Consider the following 22,336-nt stretch of genomic DNA (forward strand, 5'->3'; position numbering starts at 1 on the left):
TTGTTTATAGTAAATTAATCTTTTAAATTTTGCTATTGGAACAGCACATTTGAAAAAGAAAAATTGAATATTTTATAGACTTATTGTAAAACAACCAAGAATTATTAGAGAATATTAGTTATGCAATTTTACATTAATAACCTTAGAATACAAAGAAAAAAAAGCAAAAAGTGAGTACAAATTTCAAATAAAAACAATATTCAAATAAAACTGAACTTAGCATTAACTCTTCTGATAATAATAGACATTGACAAAAATCAAACTCAACGGTTTTAACATATTTGCACTGGAAGCAAATGATAACTCACCCTAATGTCTAATATACCCTTACAAAATCCACAAATATTCGAAATAAACAAAGGGCATTATAGTAATCATGTCCAAACAGTATGCGAAGCTTGTTGTTCCAGATGATGTGTTCCCAGTGGGTAACCTTCCCCATAAAGAGAAAGAACACCCAATAGTCTATTTTTTCTGTCACGATTCCCATTTCACAACCCAAACCCCAAATTTATAATCTTTTTCCAAACCCCATTGTTTCCCCTAAAAAAAATCCCCCCTAATTCCGCTCATTTGTCGTTTCTTTGATTCTTGAAGCGGTCTACTCGGCGCGTGGCCGATCTCCGTCAGCTCATGGCGGCGGGGACAATGGCGACGGCTGCCGGGGCGGCGTTGATGCTGTTTTATGTGCTGAGCCGGCGGCTGTCGCGGAAGGCGGAGGAGGACAGCGAGGATCACGGAGGCGGCGGCGACGTGTCGAAATCGAGCAGATCGGTGCGCCGGAGAAGGCTTTCGAGGCGGCCGGCTCAGGCTCCGGCGACGCTGCTGGAGTCGATCGGAACGCTGTCGGAGACTTTGAGGTTCACGTATTCCGAGACCTTCGGGAAGTGGCCAATCGGCGATTTGGCCTTCGGAATCAACTACTTCATGCGCAAGCAGGTAAGTTTTATGAGATTCTGAATTAAATTGATAGTTTTAAGTGAAATTGAGTGGTTTCTGTTTCTGAGCATGTAGAAAGGTGCAGGCTTTTGGGGGATTCTGACTTTGGGAATAATGGGCCCGTGTGTGTAATGGTTTGCATTTTGCAGGGTAATTTGGCAGTTGCAAGTGTCTATGCTGGGAGTGATTCTGTGCAGCTCAAAGGGGATGGGATAATTGTGGAGCTGTACGAGTTGTTGAGGCTTTTGACTTTGTGTATGCTTTTCTCTAAGAAGCCATTTCCTGTGTTTTTAGATTCTGCTGGGTTTTCCCTTGATGATGTGCTCATTCAGAAACCGAAAGCTGGGGTATGTTTTGTCCTTATCCACTCTCTCTCTCTCTCTCTCTCTGCTCTATTACTTTCTGTTTGTGTATTTTATAATTTTGAGGTGAGTGGTGGAGAGGAGTAGAACAGACCACATGCTCTCACAGAGAGTCTGACTCAGCCACTCAGATGAGTTTAGAGATAGTGGCATCATTCTCACCGTTGTTTAGAAGAAACGACAATGAATTGAATCCACAGATCACTGTATTTATATATTGATCCTCACTGTAATATTTTATATACTAAAAGAAAACTATTAGCACAAAAACACAAGTTTTTCTTAGGGTCCTTTGTAGGTGACAAAAAGTGCTCTTACGTTTCCCCTTTAATCTTTGTCCCCATATTTGGGTTTATATGTGAAACTTTTGTTTACTCTTTGAGATAATAGGGAGCTATAGTTTGGATTACCTGTGGTGTAATAGGCATTTTGAAAATTTTTTACACTATTTTTTTCTTGCTTTTTTTTTTTTTAACATTAAGAGATAGGAGACTCCTTGTGGCTTAAGGAGATAGAGAGACAAGAAACCTACACACTATTCAACATGTCACATTAGAGAATCCTTTCCCCCTGCTGTATTATTATCTATATGTAAAACTTATGTTTTGTAGTGGAAGTGTGCATGTTCTAATAAAACAAGGTGTACTTCAACAAATTTAAATCCCAAGAGATTGAAGACAAAATGAGTATACAAAGCCAGGCTACCTTTTTCAGATTACTGTAATTTTCAACTGCTATTCTTTTGTAAACAGTCAGTATTTGGAGAAGTCTGGAATGTTGGCTTATCATTTAGAGTAATCTGTTAAAGCAATCATAAGTTTGTTGTTGATGTCCAAAATAATCCGTAAGAGAGACTTGTGTTGTACGAAGCTGTGATGTTATAAATTCCCTGTAAGAAAAAAGTGAGGTAGGTATGTGTTGAATATAGTGAAAAACTATATATTAGATTGATCTCCCTTGTGTTAAATACACACATAGGGTTCTCTATTTATAATAGAAGAAATATGGGCTAAGCCCAAAATACAAATGAGAAATAATAACAAACTAACTAAAAGATAAAAGATATAATATATCTAACACTCCCCCTCAAGCTGGAGCATACAAATTGTATGAACTAAGCTTGGAATAGATGAACTCAGTGTTAAACTAGATGATTTGTCTTCAAGAGTGTGAGGCAAACATAGATGAACTAACAGCAGCTTGTGAAACTTCAACTTCAAAAGTGGATGAAGGAAAGCAGTGGTGGACAATGACAATCTGCAAGGATTGATTCCCAATCAATGATGGATGAGTGACGGGATCAACAGTGGTAGCTGAAAGCTAAGAGCTACAAAACTGCAGGGACTACACTAAATTCTCATCAATGATGGATGGGTGACGGGATCAACAGTAGTAGCTGAAATCTACAAAACTGCAGGGACTACACCCATATATATGTGACTTGACTTGCAGTGTCTTGGAAACGTACTCCCCCTCAGTGTGAACGGCGGAAATGTGGAATATCACAATTGCTGGACCACTAAAACAAAACAAAATATTAAGCTACAATGCTGAAACAAAGACATCAAAGATCCAAAGATACGTTGGAGGTCCAAAATTCTTTGCTGGACAACTCCCAAGTGTGATACTTAGCAGTGTATCACAAGAAGATTGGGCTAAACTCTAACCCAAGAAGAACTGACGCAGTTGCGTCTGTTTGAAGCTGCAAGCGGTTGACTGCTATAAAACTGTAGGGACTAAATTGCCATCACTGACTGATGGGGCCTGTAGTGGCTGGAAGCGACAAAACTACAGGGACTGCCATCACTAACTGACGAGGTGATGGGGGCCTACAGTTGTTGGAAGCATACGGCGCCTGGACAGCGGCAAACGGCGCGGGACAGCGGCAAACAGCGCCGGACAGCGGCAAACGGTGCCTGTACAACGGAAAACGGTGCTGGAACGGCATCAGCAGCTGAGAAGAAGAGAAAATGGACTGCCGACTGAAACTGTAGGGGCTGCCGGCGGCCATGGCGGCCGTCCGCCGGCAGACAGCAGAGATCACTAGAAGAGGATCAGAGAACCTGCTCTGATACCATGTTGAATATAGTGAAAAACTATATATTAGATTGATCTCCCTTGTGTTAAATACACACATAGGGTTCTCTATTTATAATAGAAGAAATATGGGCTAAGCCCAAAATACAAATGAGAAATAATAACAAACTAACTAAAAGATAAAAGATATAATATATCTAACAGTATGTTTTTGTTTGTATGAGATGGTGGTTATTGATTTCTAGAGAAACACACACAAACAGGTGTAGACTTGAGTTTAAATTCTGAAAATATTTGACTCACCTATTTTAGTCATTAATTTTACAAAATATGATCTACATTGTCTTCTGCTATTACTCTGTGTGTGTTACTGTGATCTTTTTTAATATTTCCTTATGTTTTCCTAATCTTTTCTCAATTTGATGATCTGTGGCATGATATATTTTGCAGCTTCTGAAGCCTGCATTTACAATTATATGTGATACACAATCAAAATGTTTACTTCTACTGATCCGGGGTACTCATAGCATAAAGGACACACTGACAGCTGCAACTGGTGCTGTAGTCCCTTTTCACCATTCAGTTTTAAATGATGGTGGGATTAGCAACTTGGTTTTGGGATATGCACATTGTGGCATGGTTGCTGCTGCTAGATGGATTGCAAAGCTTTGCACTCCTACCCTACTTAAGGCTCTTGATGAATTTCCAGACTTCAAAGTCAAGGTATTGTTTTAAAACATTTGATTTGGAAAACTGTATCATTACATTAGTGTACTGAATTGATGACCCACTGGTAATGGCTTTGTTATAGGATCTTTTTTTTTTCTCTCATTTCTTTGTTCCTTACACTATTCCTTTTTTCAATATTTTTAAATTGTATTTCACTTTTTAATTTTATCTAATGACTATTGCATATACACATGTACAAGTATCTTTATTAAACGGTAATCCTATCTTATGGTTCTATAGATTGTTGGACACTCACTTGGTGGCGGTACTGCTGCACTATTGACCTATATTCTTAGAGAGCAGAAAGAGTTCTCTTCAAGCACATGTGTCACTTTTGCTCCAGGCATGTACTGATGAAGTTTTTATTCAATTAAGATATTAGATTATTTATCAGTTTCTGCAGTTTTGAAACCACATCTCATATTATCTTGATTGGAATGTGCGTGCTAGACTACAAGTTCACTGAACTTTTTGTGGCAATGAGAGATTTCCAATTACTTCAGTTCATTATTATTGTTCATCATAAGATGTACTATATCAACGTTTGTATTTTTCTTACGATTTGTTTGTTCACAAAGTCAATGGTTTTGTTACAGGTTTAACATTTAATAGCAAGCATGCCTATTTTGCATTAGAATGTAATAGTGTCTAGTTACTTCTTCAAATAAACACTAAAGCATGGATGAGTGAAGAATGTAACACATCGCATGATATTCATTTGTTTTGAAAATCCTTATTCACTGAAATTGTTGTCTATGATCTTGTTTGATTACTTTCCTTGCTCAATTTTCTTTAGACATTGAATTTTCTCTAACACGGGATCCTTTCCCGTCTCATTATACAGCCAATACTAATTTTTTTGTATCGCGATTGTCTCTTTTGCAGCTGCTTGTATGACATGGGAGTTAGCAGAATCAGGAAAACACTTTATTACAACCATTATAAATGGTTCTGATTTGGTGCCAACATTTTCAACTTCATCCATTGATGATCTCCGATCTGAGGTGAGCTAGCTAGGACTTTCGATGGTTTTGACAAACATTAATGTTCATTACTTAATTTGTAAATTAATTTTATCTAAAAGGCTTTTTTTATTTATTTATCACAAAACTAATAATTTTGAAAAATTATGCAAAAGTCAATTAAATAGGAGTGGCAATGAACCATGCTGGAGGTGTACATTAGACTCAATTTGTGATGTAATCTTGCTTCTGCGTCTTACTTGAGTTGGTTTGTTACTAGGTCACTGCATCCTCTTGGTTGAATGATTTACGGGATCAGGTTGAACATACGAAGGTCCTGAATGTTGTCTACCGATCTGCAACTGCACTTGGATCTCGCTTACCATCTATTTCCAGTGCAAAAGCTAGGGTAGCTGGTGCTGGTGCTATTCTATGGCCAGTAACCAGTGGCACACAGGTAACTTCAACTTCAAGCTGTGCCATATCCAATTAACATTATTTAACATCTAGCACATAGTGCTATTTGGGATCTAGCTTTCAATATGGGATTCCCCATCAGTTGGTCAATTTTGTAGTTAGCTATCTGTACTTAACATGGATCATCCTTAATCTGATGTAGATCGTGTTTTATATTGCAGGTTGTGATGAGGCGTGCACAGAGTGTTGCTGAGGCTGTTGTCAGAACTCGGTCATCACTGTCATCATGGTCTTGCATGAGTGCACGCCGCAGAAATGTGGGTCCATCAGTAAACTCTAAATCAGAGGATTTAACCGAAGCATCTCTAATATCTGCAAGGAACACAGAATCTGTTATGACTGAAGAGGTAGTAGTAGAACCTATGCTTAAGGATGAAAGTACATCCTCAAGTGGAGGATCTGGCCATGATGACACAGATGAAGAAGAGCCTCTCATTCCTGCTAATCAAGACATCACTGCAACAGCTGTTGACGAATTAACAGAAGGCCAGTTATGGTATGAGCTAGAGAAGGAGCTTCAAAAGCAGGATAATGTTATGAACATTCATGCTCAAGAAGAAGAGGCCGCAGCAGCAAAAGAGATCACAGAAGAAGAGAGTCAACTTGTTGATGCTGCTGCAGAATGCAGTAGCAGTTCAATCACTACATCAGACAATTTGGACAGCCATCGATTTTATCCCCCTGGCAGGATCATGCATATTGTTCCTGTACCTTCATCGGATGAATCAAATTCAAATTCTGATGACCCTATAGAAGAACATGTCTGCTTATATGAAACTCCCAGAGAGCTGTACAGCAAGCTCAGACTTTCAAGAACCATGATAAATGATCATTACATGCCCATGTATAAGAAGATGATGGAACTATTAATACGAGAACTAGAGAAAGATAGCAACTGTAATATCTTGAATTAAAGGAAACAAAATAGCAATTGCAAAATTGTTAGTGGACTGAGTACATACATATTTCAGTTCTTTTTTTATCCTTGCTGGCTACTGCCATGCTGTAGAAAATTTTGGTTGTATGAATTTGATTCTTTTATGGTAGGTACATGTATAAAATGAGAAATTAAAGATGTATTTATTGTTCATTTTATGAGGTTGTACATCTAACAAACTGGAAATGCAGTTTTTTGTCCAATGCATTCACTCGTTTTGGAGGAGTAAAATTAACTTAAATACTTGTATTAGGCCTGTCAGGACCTCGGCTGATAAGTACAGCGATGCTCAGGTATTCACTGTTTACGATGTACATGCATTATGTGGTCAACTTCGTATTCAAGCTTGATTATCTCTTGATGTGAAATTACTTAATGCATATTTTTCTAGGACAACTTAGGGATCGTTATCTTAAATATAATATTTAACTAAAATCTAACAACCATTGAGGATTAGCAATAAAATCATGATGGAAGATGGAGCATGTATACTGCAGTACTGAGGTAAATTGGTACTCATCACAATGAAAATGAGAAGTTGAAGCACATGGTTTCTGAAACAAAAACACGTTTGAATCTTGGGCGCTAAAGAATAATGTGCTCAACCAAGGAAACAATTAAACGGTACTCAGCAACAAAGTTCTTTTACACACATGCTAAGGTCAGTTGTATTGATGCTGTTTTTAGCTTGATATTCAGCACCAAATCGGAAGAGTGAAAGTCGTGAATCATGAATTATTAAAGATTGTACAGTTTTTATATTGAAGAATCAAGCCCTTCAGCCCATCTGCCATCACTTTACATTGATATATTCATTGCTGCTAAAATTATCAACCGCCATAGCGGTGCTTGAGGGATTCAGGGGGCTGCTCTTCCATGATACCAGAACCTGTTGTTGCCAAGTACTCGCGAATGGTTGTTTTCCGGTCAGCAAGATAAGTGTGATCCAGAAAGTTGTTGTAGGCTGTTTCACCAAGATTCTTTGCTGCTAGTACACTACAAAAAATTTCACTAATACTGTTAATTTACAGGGAATCTAACTCTAGACTGGGTCTAAATAGTGGAAAGCTTTGTTTGCCAATTCTATTATCATGGTTTTGAGGAAACTAATAATTTTTTGTTTCTCACATTGAAAGAAAATTGAAAAGGGATACGTGAAAACTTGACAAGTAGACAGAAACTATAATGAGGAGAATTGTTGCTCGTGAATTTGTGACCTGTGTGAACAGGCAATCCAATTTACACAATAGGTATCGTCATTAGGAAGTAAATTGCTGCCAGTTGCATAAATGAATCTGTAGAGTACATCTGACAGCGAGGTTAGCTGATTAGAAATTTAGATGAAACGTTGTGATTTTATACTACAGAGAATGCTAACAAGAGTCCTTGAGACATTGGTTAAGAAATAAGAAAATAGAATGTTTTTACGCTCCAACGTGATTTCCCACTGAACTCTAACGATTAAATCTTTGACTGGTGCCTTAGTTAGCATAACCCTTGTACTATTTCCCCTGTTGAACATCTACTAAGAAAAAAATGACAAATGGGTTTTCACCCAGTGCTTACCAGTGTCTAAGATAAACCCGACAAGGTAAAACATCATCTCTCCAAATTTTATCTATATTCCACCGTCCATATTGCTGAAAATAGATTTCCTTGATTCCTGAATGCAACTGTAATGTAAGAATGCATAAATGAAGACAAAAGACAAGAAATAAGAGAGAAACAATCTAGGTATGACAAAAGGCATGCATAAATAGACAGTCAGATTTTTTCTTTTACGTAAAATATATAAATCACCTAGAGCTCTATGATTGGAGGAAAATCAAATTTAGTGAACTATCGCACCCTTCTTTTTGCCTAGCCAGAAAGGTATGAAATAGTGAGGAATGTCTAGTAATATTTTGATTGTTGTAAACATCCCACCAAGCAGAATATAGAAAACTGGTATTGTTATAAATAATTCAGTTAGTATTGTATATTCGTTAAGTAGTTAGTAGGCTGTTATTTAACCGCTTGTTATTGTACAATAAATAGTAATATGATGTATTACTATACATGGACGTGTGAGAAACAAAATTTTAGATTCAGTACTCAAATCTCTACTCTCTCCTTTTTCTTCACTGTTTTTTGATCATCTAAGTCCTCACGAGTTTTTCCACAAATACAAACTCTATTCAATTCACAAGAAATTAGTTGGTATTCTCCTTAATCAGATTCTGGGTTAGATTTAAGAATAGAAGATACTATTTAGTATGCCGGACACAAACGTGAAAAAATAATTTGGAAGAACCAGCCTTTCAAGTTTCCAAAACATTACATGCCTCTTGCTCTTAAAAAGCACCACGCCAATGAAAAATTACCTTTACATCTAATGTTGAAAAATTCCTCATCACTGTAACGGGCACAAAGGACCTGAAAAAATTTTGCCACATCGAATGATCAATTTGCTAATGAAATGACCAACATTCCTTATGAGCAGAGACAATTCATGTTTTGCCACAACAACAACAGTCATCACATACCGCTGGAAAATCAAAAGCATGGCCATCAAGCGTTTCAGGAAGAACCTAACACACAAGGAACCAGAGATCTCAAGCCACCACATACAAAAATATCAGAAGACTCAAAATATAAAAGCAGCAAGCTAAAAATCTGCATCTAGATGCTTACAGCAAGAAACCGAAACTCAACCTCCCTCTTGATGAAATCTGGAATCTAAAAATTCATCCATAGAAAATATTAGCTCCAGTGCTCAAGCTAATAAAAAACCGGCACACGCTAAATCTGAAACTGCCAGATTCCCTGTATTTTCGGCGCATTACGCACTCAGTAAATCGTATCATTAAACAAAGATTAGACAACTCATTCTATCTTGGTAGATAGAACTTAAACCACTCATTCGAGATCAAAGCCGTCTAATCTTCATCCAATGGCTACAATTCTCTGATTACGTGATGCGTGGAAAGTTCGACTGCAACAAATCCAGAATTTAAAGTATTCAGTACAGTACCTCAGATTTTCTAATCTCAAACATTGTTACTACAAGAGTTTCTCCTTCACATGGCTCCACACTCAAGCTCGAAATCTCCTAATAACATTTTCATCACACACAGCATAAGCATTACAGTTCCAACGTCCCTTCCAATTTTTCCTTATTTTCAATTTCACAATAAAAGAAATAAAAATGGGCACAATTGTTCTTCCCACACTATGAAGAAGTAAGAGTTACGGTGTTGTCAGAACGAACCATGGTTTCGGGCTTTGCAATGCCGCGCTCGAAGAAAACCGGAGCGACGTGCGCGAAGACCCGCCGGAAGCTTTTCAACTGTGCGGTTCGGAAGTTTGCCAAATCGGGGAAAGTGCTTCGTGCGCTTCTCTCTGCGAAGCAAGGAACGGTTACGTCGATGAAGGGGAACAGTAATAGTAGAGAAAGTGCACGTGGTAGTAATGATAGTTTACCGGAGAGAAGAGAGCCGAAACCGCATATGGAGATGTAACCGTCCGGAGAGAGGAGAGATTCGAAGTCGGACTCATCGTTGAGTTCGGCTGGGACTGGAGTGGATGATCGGAGAGCAGCGGATGCCATGGCGGTTTTGGAGACAGAACGAGGAGCAAAAGAAAGTGAGAAAGTGGCGCGTTTGTGGGACGCGCGAAAGGCGAGTGATGAGAGTTGGAAGGGGAAGTTTATGGAGGCAGTGGTGGAGGCAATGTTCATCGTCTAACAGCGACTGTTAAAAGCTCGAAGCGGACTCGCGACAGGGCGCGATTGAGTAGTTAGAATTTGTTGAGAAGCTGATAAATTCAGACACAAATTCTTACACTTGTTTCTTTTTTCCCTAATTCAATTACATTAGCCATAATGACATGTTCACGATCAAAAATTAGTCACATGAACTTTATATAATTTTAGATGATTTGGAGCTTTATCAAAGTTAAGGTGATGTTTTCTTTTTCATAACAATATTGACGAGACTATTTATATGGTAAAAAAAACTTTGTATGAAGAAAGTTTAGTTTGACATGTTATATTGAGCTAGAATGGAATAAATTATTATAGCAGAATCTGTCAATGGACATGTTACACAAAAGAACCAATGCTTCCATGGATAGGCTGTTTGAAATCATGCCTTCCAACATTTCCTAAATTTAACCATCAGAACTAAATTGAGAGGGTGCCTGATTCAATTTACAGCACACGTTTACATCACATTTTTTATCATCATAGATTATATTGACTGGTTTTTAAGACAAAAAAAGGTTAATTCAACAATAGGGGACAAAGAAACCAGTAATGGCAACGAAATATAGCATATTCTTACGAAACGTTGTCAGTTTGTAGTGTACATCTTTGTCTACGAATATTATTGAACAGATTTTTTTATAAAAATTAAATTGATATCATTTATACAGTGAACAGTTACAGATACATTCTCTACAAGAATATCGTGATTATACCGTGTCTCCGAACCCCCACCCCACCCTTTTCTTTTTCTCACCAGCAGAATTGTAATAAAAAGAATTCTGCAGGTATTAAATTATAACCTATAAAAATTGAAAAAGAAAACCCAAGATATGTTATGTACTGGGAGACATCGTACTCAATGGAAAACTTGAGTAGCGTAGTATTCGCTTTCATTAAAAGCAGGTCTCAGACTTTCCTGACACATGAACTCCAAGGGAAAAGAGACCAGGTGACCCTTCACTGATGCTAATCTCTCCAAGGGATCGGTGTTCTTAATGCCTCCATCACGATAGGATTCCAATTTTTCTGGGGCTATTCCTAAATCAATGGTCGTGTGACCAATCCTTTCTTTCCAAAAAAGCACACTTTGTCTGAAGGCATGTCTGCAAAAACATACGATTAAAATAAATGTTAGGGACTGACAATGGAGAAGTTTCATCAAAAGATGTACGATGGGCAAAATTATTACTGACATACCTGGTGTGTATCAGATCATTAGGTACGCAAGAAAAGACATCCTGGTAAATTGTAGTATTTGTCTGTAAAACGTATCCAGGGATAATTATCAGTTTTATTACTGAAAAAATTTCTCATTAAGCTATTCAGAATCATCACAAGATCTCCAAGAGGAACTCAAATCACCTAGAAAAACATGTGCATATTTGTTTTTGTGTGTTTTGTGTCCGCAATGTTACGAGGCTAACCGTGTAAAACCGAAAATATATAATCATAAATATCTTGTACAACTAAATAGTAATGCAACCTAAATAACTTCCCACGGGCTTTGGTGCATTGCAGTGTAAAAGGACTCTGGAAGAGTCAACAATTAAGTGCAAAACTTTCATGCCATAAAGTTCAAGCACATACTATAGATCTGTCCTTCACAGATGCATATCCAGTATTGCCCGTTATCCCCCCCACACTGAGATTAGAATTTAAACTGACACTAACTGACCATGCTAGATATTTTGACAATCTTTTTTTAATATAGTTGGCCACATGAATCAAACAATATCATCATTTACTTGTCATAAAATCAAATCCTCAGCAACTTCATTAGGTTTTATGTCCTTTTTAATGATTTCAAAAAGATTTTTCTTAGGTTCCAACTTCATTAGGTTCCAACTTGCAAGGGTATTCTCCATCATATCCAATTTAAACAAAATTAAAGTTGAAGTAGGCAATTTGCTATTTAGCCAAAAAGAAATTGAAAAGAAAAGAAAATAAACCTCAAAACAGACACAAAATGAACAAGCAAATATGTATCAGCTATCATCAATTCCGGTCTTCAATAATTAACTAAATGGATGGGCAATGATATAATGAAGAAAGCAGAGGCCACTTTAAAGGATAACTATTTATGCAAAAAATACTTTTAGAAGAATAAACTTATGCACGAAAATTTCCATATAACACTAGTAAGTTTATAAGAATATATCACTTAAAATACCATCATTCATATCAAAAGAGGTGAAATTAGCAACGAGTATCAACATTCTATTGTTCTTACTACCTTTGCCGTAGCCATCCAAATATCCTTGTAAGTAGATTCAACAACTGGGTCCATTATTTGATTGTCCTGAGGAAAAGATATTAAAATAATCATTACAAATCAGGCACATGAAACAACTACTTACTAAGAATGTAAAATTAACAACCTCTCCTGTAGGGAGACCCAAGTGCTCAGACCATAAGGACAATCGAAGGGTCAAGGAAAACTTTCCAGCTTTCCAAGGTTTTCCATCCATATAAGAACCAATCAACTCTCTGTCTTCTATAACTACGGCAATCTGAATTCCAGTGAGAAGATTCAAGGAACAGAAAGGGGTTCAATAATTATGCATTAACAGATAACTTAAAGCCAAAAATAAGAATATGAAAAAAGTACATGGTAAGCAGACCAATTTATGTATTCAATACATAATTTTAAAGGTGACTAAAAGGGGGTTTGCAATAAGACAGACCTGCCAGTTGAAATTATTCATTCATTAGTTACATATTTTATTTTAGGGAGTTCCCTGAATTTGTTAACACGTTAAACTATATATATATATATATAAAGAGTAACATTGAACTGAAATCGTATGCTTTTGTGACAAGCACGGATGGTTTGTTTATATTTATAAACAGAAATCAATAAAATAAATAGAGGAAATTTTATATCCTCCACTAATAAAGATACGATCCTAGAGTGATCTTGATATTTCTGATTATAAAGATATGATCATGATATCTATGAAGAACGATTCTTATTTCCGTAATTATCACAAACACATTTATGTCAAACTAAGGATTTTAAGAAGAAAATTCAAAGTTTATCAAGGCTGAGAATTAGATTTGCAGTCTACACGCTTCCAATAAAATGTATACACACGACAAGATAACAAAATATCAGTTTCATTAGGAATCAAATGATACATTAATGTATCCTGATAAAATGCACTTAATGTTTGCGGAAATTAGTAAGTAGGCAGTTGCAGTCAATTAATGAGTCCCGAAAATAATCTCCCCTAAGACTACCAAGAGTCTACAGATATGAATGCTATGTATAATTTATGTACACATGCACATTCTCTTGAATAATAAAGAATTATCATTCTCAATTCTCTCTTAAACATTTATTTCTATATTTCTCCTTTCCCCTCCAAATTCAACAATTGCAACTAACTTGTTTCTATAATGAAATTTAGCACGGATGAAAATTATTTCAATGAGGGTGCATGAAATGAGATACAGAGAACTTAGTACAAGTTAATTTGAACCCCTATGTGCAACGAATAAAGTGAAAAGGGCATGGAACTGTACCTCAGAATCTCTGGAGCCAAGTAAGCTCCTATCATTAATATTAGCAGATCCAATCAAAGTTATACTGTCATCAACAATCATGATTTTACTGTGAACATACACCTGCAAAAAAGTTTATACCATTAAGCTGACTGAAACAAACTCTGTACATAACCATTGATGTATAAGAATACCTGGCTGGTTGCCATAGGACCCCCATTAAGTCTACCATAAGACCTTAGACCATAGAAAGAGATGTAGTCGTGTATTTTAGGACCAAGAAGTTCATAAAGATTATGCAAGATAGAATTCTGCCCCCTGCAAATGGTTCGATACTGCCAGTGCATTATGGCTCTTACAGATGCTGCACCACTATCATCAAGGCCCCCCTAGTTAACAGAAAAGTCAGTCTAACATTTATGCAAAAGCAATATTTACAGTGTTTAAATAAAACAAGAATAAAATTGATAGGAACCTGGAAGCCAGGCAGCAGTGGTATGACAATTATAACCCTGAAAGTTTTTCTGTCATTGTAAGCTCGCATAATTCGTCGGTACAAAGCTTCTAACACACGATTGCGTATCATCTCATCCCCAGAAAGACCTGAGATAAAAAACTGATTCTGGAATATGTGCCCAAGAATGAATTACAACAGTCAGAGAAAGATCCAGAACACATTAAGGATGTAATAAAATATCACAACCACCACTCCTTTAATTTGAAAAAATGAAGAGAGGAGCAGAATATATAATATTGCTTCATCAGTTCAAGAATCCATAAAACCTATCACAATATATATTTATTAGAATATATATTAGCATATATTAGAATAGAGATAAATGATTTTCTTTTATTCTATATGCTAATATATTCTAATGTAAAAGGAGGAAGTTTATTTAATACCTCAATGTAGATGAAGTATTCAGCTTTCTCAATAAGAGAACAATAAGCACTATGGATGCTCTCTTCGGTTTGACTTGTTCCCGCAGACCATTGACTCACGCTCCTAATAACCTATCAATGAAAAGGTTTATTGAGAAAAATATCCAACAAATGTTGAAAAATTAAAAGGATAGACAAGAACAAAAGGAATAAAATAGTGTTTAATACACGCCTGTAAAAATTTAATAATTCCAGCAATATAGTTTACTCAGGATAAATGCCAAGTGTTAAAAATATCTGACTTTTCTCAATAAATAATAGTTAACTATTAAGTAGGTCATGAGAACAACGCACTTGGCAACGGCAGGAAGCAAGAGGACCAACTTGTCCTGATTCCTCAGGAAAACCTCCCTGGTCACCCCGTTCTTGCGTCTCCCACCATTCTGGATCTGTATTTTGCAAATCAGAATGAGCCACTCTATCTAGAGACATTTTCTCGCGATCATGCTCAGAATCCAGATCATCTACAAAGCCCTTCATTGGTGTGTCTGAACCAAGTGCTACAATTTTAGCCTTGCGAAATGAAAAGGGAAGACCAGTGCTGATCCTTCTTGGCTTGTCCAGGCAATGTGAAGAGGAGATTACACCATTCAACTTTTGGTCTCCTTCATGAGTATCCGACCCATCAGACTCCTGGGGCAAAAGTAGAGGAATATCTTGGTCTTGGGAAGATGAGGAAAAAGAATCTTCTCTTTTAAGAACTGTTTGATTGTCTATGTTCCCACTTTGAATCTGTATCTCTCGGCTTCTTCCCAAGTAATGTGGAATAACCATATGATGCTGAGGCATTAGTAATGGTATTGCTTCCTCATATAAAGCTTTGTTCCTCTGATTTGAACAAAAACAAGATTATTTCCTATTGGGAATATAGGAATAGAACTGGAATGATTCAAGGCATCCAATGGTAAAATATGACTAACCTTTGCATAATTCCATCGCTGAACAAAGTGCCTAGCAATGTCACGGCAAGGTGGTCCCCAAAGGGCACAATGAACATCGTGCCAAGGCATACGAGGATATTTCTCACGATCCAATTCATCTTTCATTGTATCTTCCCATGAATTTGGTTCAGATTCTCTGTCAAAATTGAAAATAAAATGACTTGTGTTCAACAGGTAAGAGCTAGTCTCTAATCAATCAAAGATGAATGACATATTGTAACACATTCCAGGCACAACCTTGCCAATCATTTCCTTTGAAATTTTCATAGATATTTATTGGGGCACATCATATATTATATATATAAAATGTTAGGATCAATCTTAGGAACTGATATAGAATTGTATACTTGTATAATTGTATCACAGCATGCTAACAAAATCTTACAATGTGCCTTCGTGATTATACACTCTATTCACAAAACTTACCTTGGGTTATAATAGTCTTTTCCCGGCCAGGTTAGAGGAGGGAAATCTCCTACGTTATGCTCAGATGTGTCATAACGACCAAAGCATAAATCCAGTCCTCCAATAAAGCAAATATGGTTATCAATAATGACAAGTTTTTCATGGTGTGACCTGTATGTAATAATCACAAACAAATAAGAAACCAAAAACGTGCAGTATAAATGATCTTTTCTTGGAAAAAATACAAGTTTGTTATAAGACCATATAGACTAAACACCAAGTTTTCGGTAATTCCATACCACAGGTAAACACCAGTAGAAAAGTGGTCAGGATAGCGTAATACCCTCACATTCTCATGAATGCCAAGAAGCTTTTTCTTGCTATAAACACTGTTGATTTTCAAAGCAAGAGCCACCTCTTTGTAGAGAAGAATGTAAATCTGCATTAAAAATAATTCAAGCAAATCTCAACACTTCCATGGAAATAAAGGAGTTTGGACATGCATTGCCCAGGTGGCATACAACACAGATGAGTGCCTTTGCAACTACGTTTTGATAGTATAGACTGTACTGATCTTATAAAATCAATTCATCTACTCTTCTCCACTATGACATTAAAATCGTTTATAAAAAAATACAGTTCTATATGTGGTATGAAAACATTCAGCCAGTACACCATTCATAGAACAAACAATAAAGCAAATTGTGGACCTACTTGTTCTACCAAGAGAGGGGAGATCAATAACAAAGTTTTACTCAGTCATTTTTAGAAATATCCTAGCGCTATGCAAGACAATTCAAAGACAACAAGCAATCATCCCTCCCTACCTAATCAAGTAAAATGCATGGATTTTGGCTCACATACGACAAAAAGCAGAAGCATGGACACTGTCAAAAAATTATTTGACAGGTTTTAATACATTGCTTAAGTAGTTTTTGACTGCGTTCTTAAAGTCCATGATTCATGTGCTATGTAATGACTCAAAATTTTAGAAACAAGAAAAAAACTGTTGAAACAAGATGCTCATACAGAAACCTGGGAGAAGAAAAATAGACCATAAATTTAAATGTGTGTACCTACAGTGAAATTTAGGCCAATGTCCAAGGATGAACACAATATTCACTTTTACTAGTGAAGATTACAAGGAGCAGTTAATCAAATTTCAAACCCTTAGGCCACACAAGCATATTTACGGGTCCATATCCATTTGCTTCAGCCAAACCAAGGGTTCAAAGACAGGTCAAATGTGGGCAAGGCCCCAAACTGAACACAGACACTTTGCAAATAAATAAACTCGGGACATGACCAGCAACATAGAACAAGGAGTCCTCCAGTGAAAGACACAACATTATTACATTGGAAAACGATTGCAGATAAGATGACTGAAAGCTATCATACTAAAATCTTTGGAACGGTTGTATTATACTTGTCTCTTACAAGTTAAATAACCCAGACAAAAAGAGTCCCTTAAAAAGGCAAGGCATTGCGCACGAGTTCATATAAATTGTTACCTGAACCCCTTGCTTAGCTTTTCCTTCCAACAAATTATCAAGCCTTGATGAAGCATGAGTGTGAAAAGGTCGCCGTAGATACAGTTCTGGGCACAGCCACCACCCACAGATAAATATCTGCATGAATCTTTCAATAATTGAGCATAATCTCTAAAACAACCATTAATCTCTCTCTCCCTCTCAGTCTCTACCTTTCTGCCTATGTATAGGTGTGTAAAAAAGTGGGCCTGAATGTTAAGGCAGTAAAAAAACAAACCTCTGATTTTGCAGCCTCGATTGCAGAAGCAATGGCCTCAAATGCTGCTCGCCCATCAATAAACCACTGGGCTTGACTTCCATCTTCAATTAAGCCTCTTGGAGGAGCAAATGAACCATAACGGTGAGGATGACACCAGCCTTCCGGAGGCCTGAGTCCAGCATCATTAATTGCAGCAACCCAATCTTTGACTTTACTTCTACTTTTCACTCTAATTCTGATACTGCGGATTCCACAAGCCACCTATAATATTTAGTTTGGTGTTAAAGTTTGAAAAGGTATGTTCCTCTGTATAGTATTACCATACATCTGATAACAACCACTCGTCAGTTAATTGCTAGTAATTACATAAGAATAAACCTCAATTCGGTCCTGAAAAGAATTTTGGAACATCAATTTGGTTGTCAAAAGAAAGCTTTCAAATTCCCAAAATTACTAGTTTACTGGGATTGAACACTCGATGACCAAACATTATCATTAGAGGATCCACTTGATGTTCTGAAACTATTTGAAAGACCAAATTGGGGATTTACTCAAGATATGATATAAAATAAACATATTTAAGCACAAAAGAGCACCCATCTCACCTTGAACGAATGGCGTAATGGATTCCGTTCCTTCATTTCACTTGCCAGTGATAAACGACCATCCCCATTCCCATCCGAGGCTGGCAGTACATCAAAAACAATTATGTCCAGAGGCTGTGTATCAAAAGGATCTGCCAGCAATGCCAAAAATCCAGGTTTCAGTACAGCCCATACCTGAACATAAAAATACAGGGAAGTAATAATGTAAAATTAAACCAAATATAACAAAAGTTACCTAAAAATATTTAAATAACGAGATAAGTGAAGCATATCCAAAAGCATGATTCTTTACCTTTTGCCAGTTGTCATTACAGCAACTGAAACAGTCAGACAAACAACACTTTCTGGAGTCATCATCCTTCAGGATTTTGGGCAAATGTTTCACCATCACATATTCTTCCTTTAGCTTGGGGCCATATTCAGGTGAAAAAGACAACTTTGATACCTCCAAAAACTTGCAAACCTAGAGAAAAACACTTCTTATAGTAAAAACAGCATTTAGTGATCATAAAAACCACAGTTTCAACAACAAATCAAATGGAGAAGATAAAAAACCAATAAAGCAGCGAAAAATTAACTTAATTAGGCATGGATTTTAGCTGAAAATAAAATATGCTTTACAAGTTTCAAGGTCCACATCACATTACATGTATTAAATATGGCTGCCAAAAACCATGGCAGTAATTTGTTTAAATTCAAGCCCTGCAGAACCAATAGGCAGCCCAGAGCCCAAGCTCCCACCATAGTGGGGACTAGGAAGGATCAGATACATGTAACTTTAACCCTTAGAGTGGAGAGGCTATTCCAGACTAGAACCAGAACAAGAACCAATTCAGCCACACTAGAAACAGATTCATGATGTCAGCCTTCCCTGCCAAATCTAGTAATCAGATGCCAGGATTTCACAAGCAAAGTGTGTTGACGAACTTGGATGATCAATATTTATAATAAAACTAATATCCCATAGTAAGTTTTGGTGCAACAGTAAAGTTACTAGCTTGTGATCTAGTACAGATGGATTTTCCTCATGGAAGCCCCTCAGCTAATGAGGGGGCATGGATGTGTACATCTGAATATCTGATACTTGCCACCCCCCACAATAGTAGGATAACATGCATCTCGTTGCTTTTCAATGAAACTAATATAAAAGATTAAGTCATTCCATTGCCACAGCAGTGAAGAGACATGTCTACATTTGCTTAACAAATAACCCAACCCATAACATCAAACTGTAATATTCTATGCATATGTGAAATGTCTGACACCAAATGACAATGAATCAATGACTGTGTTCCATAACATGACAACATAAATTTCAAAAGCTCATACACAAAGCATACCTCATGAGAATTCACAATACTGATATTTCCCAAAAAGTGATTCAAATATCCTTGCATTGCTCTCTTTGCCCTCTCTGCAATAGACTGCTGTCTTCCCAAGGCTGGTCGTATAATTGGTAGAGCAGCACTAGATGGAACATCTCTGCGCAAGAAACAAACGTATACAATATTATGATCACAAATCAACATGTTACAGTTATAGAGTGCTCCATAGAAGTTGCACGCTGGGGATCACCTGTCCCTAGCACTTTCATGAGTTTCATCAGTATGCAATGGGATTGTTTCATCATCACCTTCATCGTCATCTTGCTCCATAGCATTGTGTTCTCCAATTCCTAGATTTTGAAGCCATTCTTTAACCTTTAATATAATATTTCAGTGAACATTACATCAAAATCCAAACTTAGCTAGACACAAAGGATATCGACAAATAAGACAATAATGTACTGTAGCCATTGTGTATATATCATTAAAGAAATATAAATAACACTGCTCACCTGTTCCTGCTTCTCATGGATTTCCTCAATGAAGGCACGTTTTTTTAATGCGAAATGCAAAATAAATACTTGATGAGCTTTCTTCATTAACTCCCACTTGAACTAAAATGCAAATGAGATATATAAGTATCCTCCCGTAGGAATGAAGACTGAAAAAAATAAATATTTAACAAACAATGCTTCTCTTCCGTACAAATATCTCTGGGGCGGCGACAGCTATATAGGCCAGGCCAACATTTAAAACTAACATACCCCAGTGCCAGAAGTTTCCAAGCTATGCAAAGTTATAGAGGATAGTCATTGCACGCAGTCTTACCCTTGCATGTACAAGGAGACTACTTCCGGATAAGAATTCATGACAAACTGGTCACTAAGGCTCAACTTTACAGCCAAGTCTTGGGCTGCCCCTCAAACAAGGCCAATAAAGGTTTAAACTATTTCTCACACCACCGTTTATTTTTATTTTTTATTTTTTGTCTTTTTTATACGCACTTCAACTCTAAACAACTCCAAAGCCGATGAACAGCAGAAGTAAATGAGAAAAAGCTTAAAGTGTAGTTCTGAGAAAGTAAAATTAATAGGAAAAGTCCAAAGCTAACTAAGTTGCAGTGTTAGGAAAATAGAAACAAACTACAGAGCCATTGCATCACGAATTTCTGGTTCAAATTAAACCCTACGATATACTTGCCAAATACATACACACTTACGTACGTAAGTATATACGCACACGTACAAACACGGCGTATGAAGAAGCAACCGGATTCAGATAAAGGATCCAATTCGCTTGGATTTCGCACGCTTTAGCTTCACACAATTGGCACCAGTGCTTGCGATCAGAGATTTCCATTTTATTAAGAATTGAATTCCACGAAATCACGAACACACAGTGAGTGTGAGACAAGATGGCACGTTACCTGTCTGTACTGAACCTGAATGGTGTAAGAGAGTTGCATGGGGCTGATATCGCTGGCGTCGGGGCGAGACACGGAGACGATGGAGGCTTTCGGCAATTCCTCGAAAATCCGATTGGCCTCGGCGCCGCTGTGCCGGAACGACGGAACCGATGACATCTCCTCGGCAGTCGCAGCCGGCGGAGACGGCGGTGGCGAGGATTTCATCTGAACGTAGCGAGGACCGCCACTGGACATCAACTGCTCCGTGGCCATTGAAATTGAATCGACGTCGCCGGCGATAGGGAACGATTAGGTAATCAAACGCAACACGTTTCAAGGAAGAGGTGGTGCAACGACGTCGTTGGTGGTTTCGGATCCAAAAACAAATTCAGGGAGAGAGAAAGAAAGAGAGAGATAGAGAGAGAGAGAGAGAGAGAGAGAGAGAGAGAAGAACGCTAGTTTTCTTTAGAAGAGGAAAACTCGGAATAAGAGTTGAACTGTGAACAACGCCAAAAGAGTGCGCACAAATTTGATTTCTTCTTCACTCGCCTTCTAGTCCTTGCCTTTTTCCTTTCCAAAAAATTCAATTAATTATAAAATAAATTTAAATGCTAAAATATCTTAGGACTAAAAACTATTAAATTCTACAATTTTATGTTAGGAAAACCATTCAACTCTTTTGACGTTTTCAATATTAATTTTTAATTAGATTCGAAATTTTGTTTTATAACTTTTACAATAAATCAAGGGAAAGGGGATGCTTTTAAAAAATTAAACATGACACATATAATAGATAGCTCTAAAACTTAATTAAGGAATGTATGATAAAAAAATATAAAAGAGATTAATCTCATATTAAAAATAAATAAATAAATCAAATAGAAAAATTAAAAAGAAAAATAAGGATATTGTTTTAATCTCGAACTCACGTGAGACTATTGAATGTGTTAAACATATAAGTTTCACGGTGAATAATAGGTTTTTCGATTCCAAAGTCGTCGAGCAATAATATTGTTAGTGTGAATAATCATACTTTAAGATATTTCGTTTTGAAGTGTGAAATTTTGTCACGATTTTAGTTTTAAAAATCTTTAAAAGACATTTTGAATAATAAAATGAGTAAGAATATTTAAACCGTCTTAAATTTTAATTTTTAAACAATTTAACACTATTGAATATAGTACAAACATATATAATTTAAAAACTGTATATATCAAAAATTTTATTAAGCCATTAAGTTAAAATATCACGAAGAAAATCATCGAAAGTTTT

At 36.7% G+C, this 22,336-nt stretch overlaps 3 protein-coding genes across 4 annotated transcripts; 1 reads left to right on the forward strand and 2 right to left on the reverse strand.

The window, feature by feature from the left end:
- Window positions 1-425: 425 nt before the first annotated feature.
- Window positions 426-6,594, forward strand: LOC108322312 (uncharacterized). The gene is made up of 7 exons (XM_017554361.2): window positions 426-939; window positions 1,089-1,286; window positions 3,789-4,061; window positions 4,308-4,410; window positions 4,953-5,071; window positions 5,310-5,486; window positions 5,668-6,594. Exons 1-7 carry the CDS (start codon window positions 634-636, stop codon window positions 6,418-6,420), a joined length of 1,929 nt encoding a protein of 642 aa, XP_017409850.2. The 5' UTR covers window positions 426-633; the 3' UTR covers window positions 6,421-6,594.
- A 317-nt stretch (window positions 6,595-6,911) lies between these two features.
- On the reverse strand, window positions 6,912-10,396 carry LOC108322313 (uncharacterized). Of its 2 annotated transcripts, none has more exons than XM_017554363.2 (8): window positions 9,906-10,396; window positions 9,694-9,824; window positions 9,457-9,534; window positions 9,117-9,154; window positions 8,969-9,013; window positions 8,807-8,858; window positions 8,010-8,116; window positions 6,912-7,439 (listed from the first exon to the last, which is right to left on the reverse strand). In XM_017554363.2, the coding sequence occupies exons 1-8, from the start codon at window positions 10,159-10,161 to the stop codon at window positions 7,274-7,276; spliced, it is 873 nt and encodes a 290-aa protein (XP_017409852.1). In that variant the 5' UTR covers window positions 10,162-10,396; the 3' UTR covers window positions 6,912-7,273. The 2 variants fall into 2 exon arrangements, with proteins under 2 accessions (XP_017409852.1, XP_017409853.1); XM_017554364.2 differs by having other exon boundaries at window positions 8,010-8,106; window positions 9,117-9,161; window positions 9,906-10,382.
- Window positions 10,397-10,793: 397 nt separating this feature from the next.
- On the reverse strand, window positions 10,794-21,589 carry LOC108322306 (phospholipase D zeta 1). Its single transcript, XM_017554354.2, has 20 exons — window positions 21,086-21,589; window positions 20,172-20,273; window positions 19,910-20,034; window positions 19,675-19,816; window positions 18,627-18,797; window positions 18,335-18,508; window positions 17,748-17,990; window positions 17,492-17,608; window positions 16,280-16,419; window positions 16,002-16,151; window positions 15,555-15,711; window positions 14,929-15,462; window positions 14,596-14,706; window positions 14,168-14,314; window positions 13,887-14,081; window positions 13,714-13,815; window positions 12,567-12,698; window positions 12,422-12,487; window positions 11,386-11,447; window positions 10,794-11,291 (listed from the first exon to the last, which is right to left on the reverse strand). The coding sequence occupies exons 1-20, from the start codon at window positions 21,335-21,337 to the stop codon at window positions 11,045-11,047; spliced, it is 3,369 nt and encodes a 1,122-aa protein (XP_017409843.1). The 5' UTR covers window positions 21,338-21,589; the 3' UTR covers window positions 10,794-11,044.
- Window positions 21,590-22,336: the final 747 nt, after the last annotated feature.

This window comes from Vigna angularis, chromosome 4, assembly GCF_016808095.1.
Source record: "Vigna angularis cultivar LongXiaoDou No.4 chromosome 4, ASM1680809v1, whole genome shotgun sequence".
NCBI lineage: Eukaryota > Viridiplantae > Streptophyta > Magnoliopsida > Fabales > Fabaceae > Vigna > Vigna angularis.

What these genes read in the sequence shown, in the direction of transcription:
- LOC108322306 (XM_017554354.2), bottom strand. Translation starts at nt 21,337, where the DNA reads ATGGCCACGGAGCAGTTGATGTCCAGTGGCGGTCCTCGCTACGTTCAG. An exon ending in TTCAGGTTCAGTACAGACAG is followed by an intron (nt 20,274 to 21,085) that starts GTAACGTGCCAT and finishes TTTGCATTTTAG; the next exon opens with TTCAAGTGGGAGTTAATGAA. An exon ending in AGCGATGGAATTATGCAAAG is followed by an intron (nt 15,463 to 15,554) that starts GTTAGTCATATT and finishes TGTTCAAATCAG; the next exon opens with AGGAACAAAGCTTTATATGA.
- LOC108322313 (XM_017554363.2), bottom strand. Translation starts at nt 10,161, where the DNA reads ATGAACATTGCCTCCACCACTGCCTCCATAAACTTCCCCTTCCAACTC. An exon ending in TTTCAACATTAGATGTAAAG is followed by an intron (nt 8,117 to 8,806) that starts GTAATTTTTCAT and finishes CTTACATTACAG; the next exon opens with TTGCATTCAGGAATCAAGGA. An exon ending in CGGGTTTATCTTAGACACTG is followed by an intron (nt 7,440 to 8,009) that starts GTAAGCACTGGG and finishes AATTTTTTGTAG; the next exon opens with TGTACTAGCAGCAAAGAATC.
- LOC108322312 (XM_017554361.2), top strand. Translation starts at nt 634, where the DNA reads ATGGCGGCGGGGACAATGGCGACGGCTGCCGGGGCGGCGTTGATGCTG. An exon ending in ACTACTTCATGCGCAAGCAG is followed by an intron (nt 940 to 1,088) that starts GTAAGTTTTATG and finishes TGCATTTTGCAG; the next exon opens with GGTAATTTGGCAGTTGCAAG. An exon ending in TTCAGAAACCGAAAGCTGGG is followed by an intron (nt 1,287 to 3,788) that starts GTATGTTTTGTC and finishes TATATTTTGCAG; the next exon opens with CTTCTGAAGCCTGCATTTAC.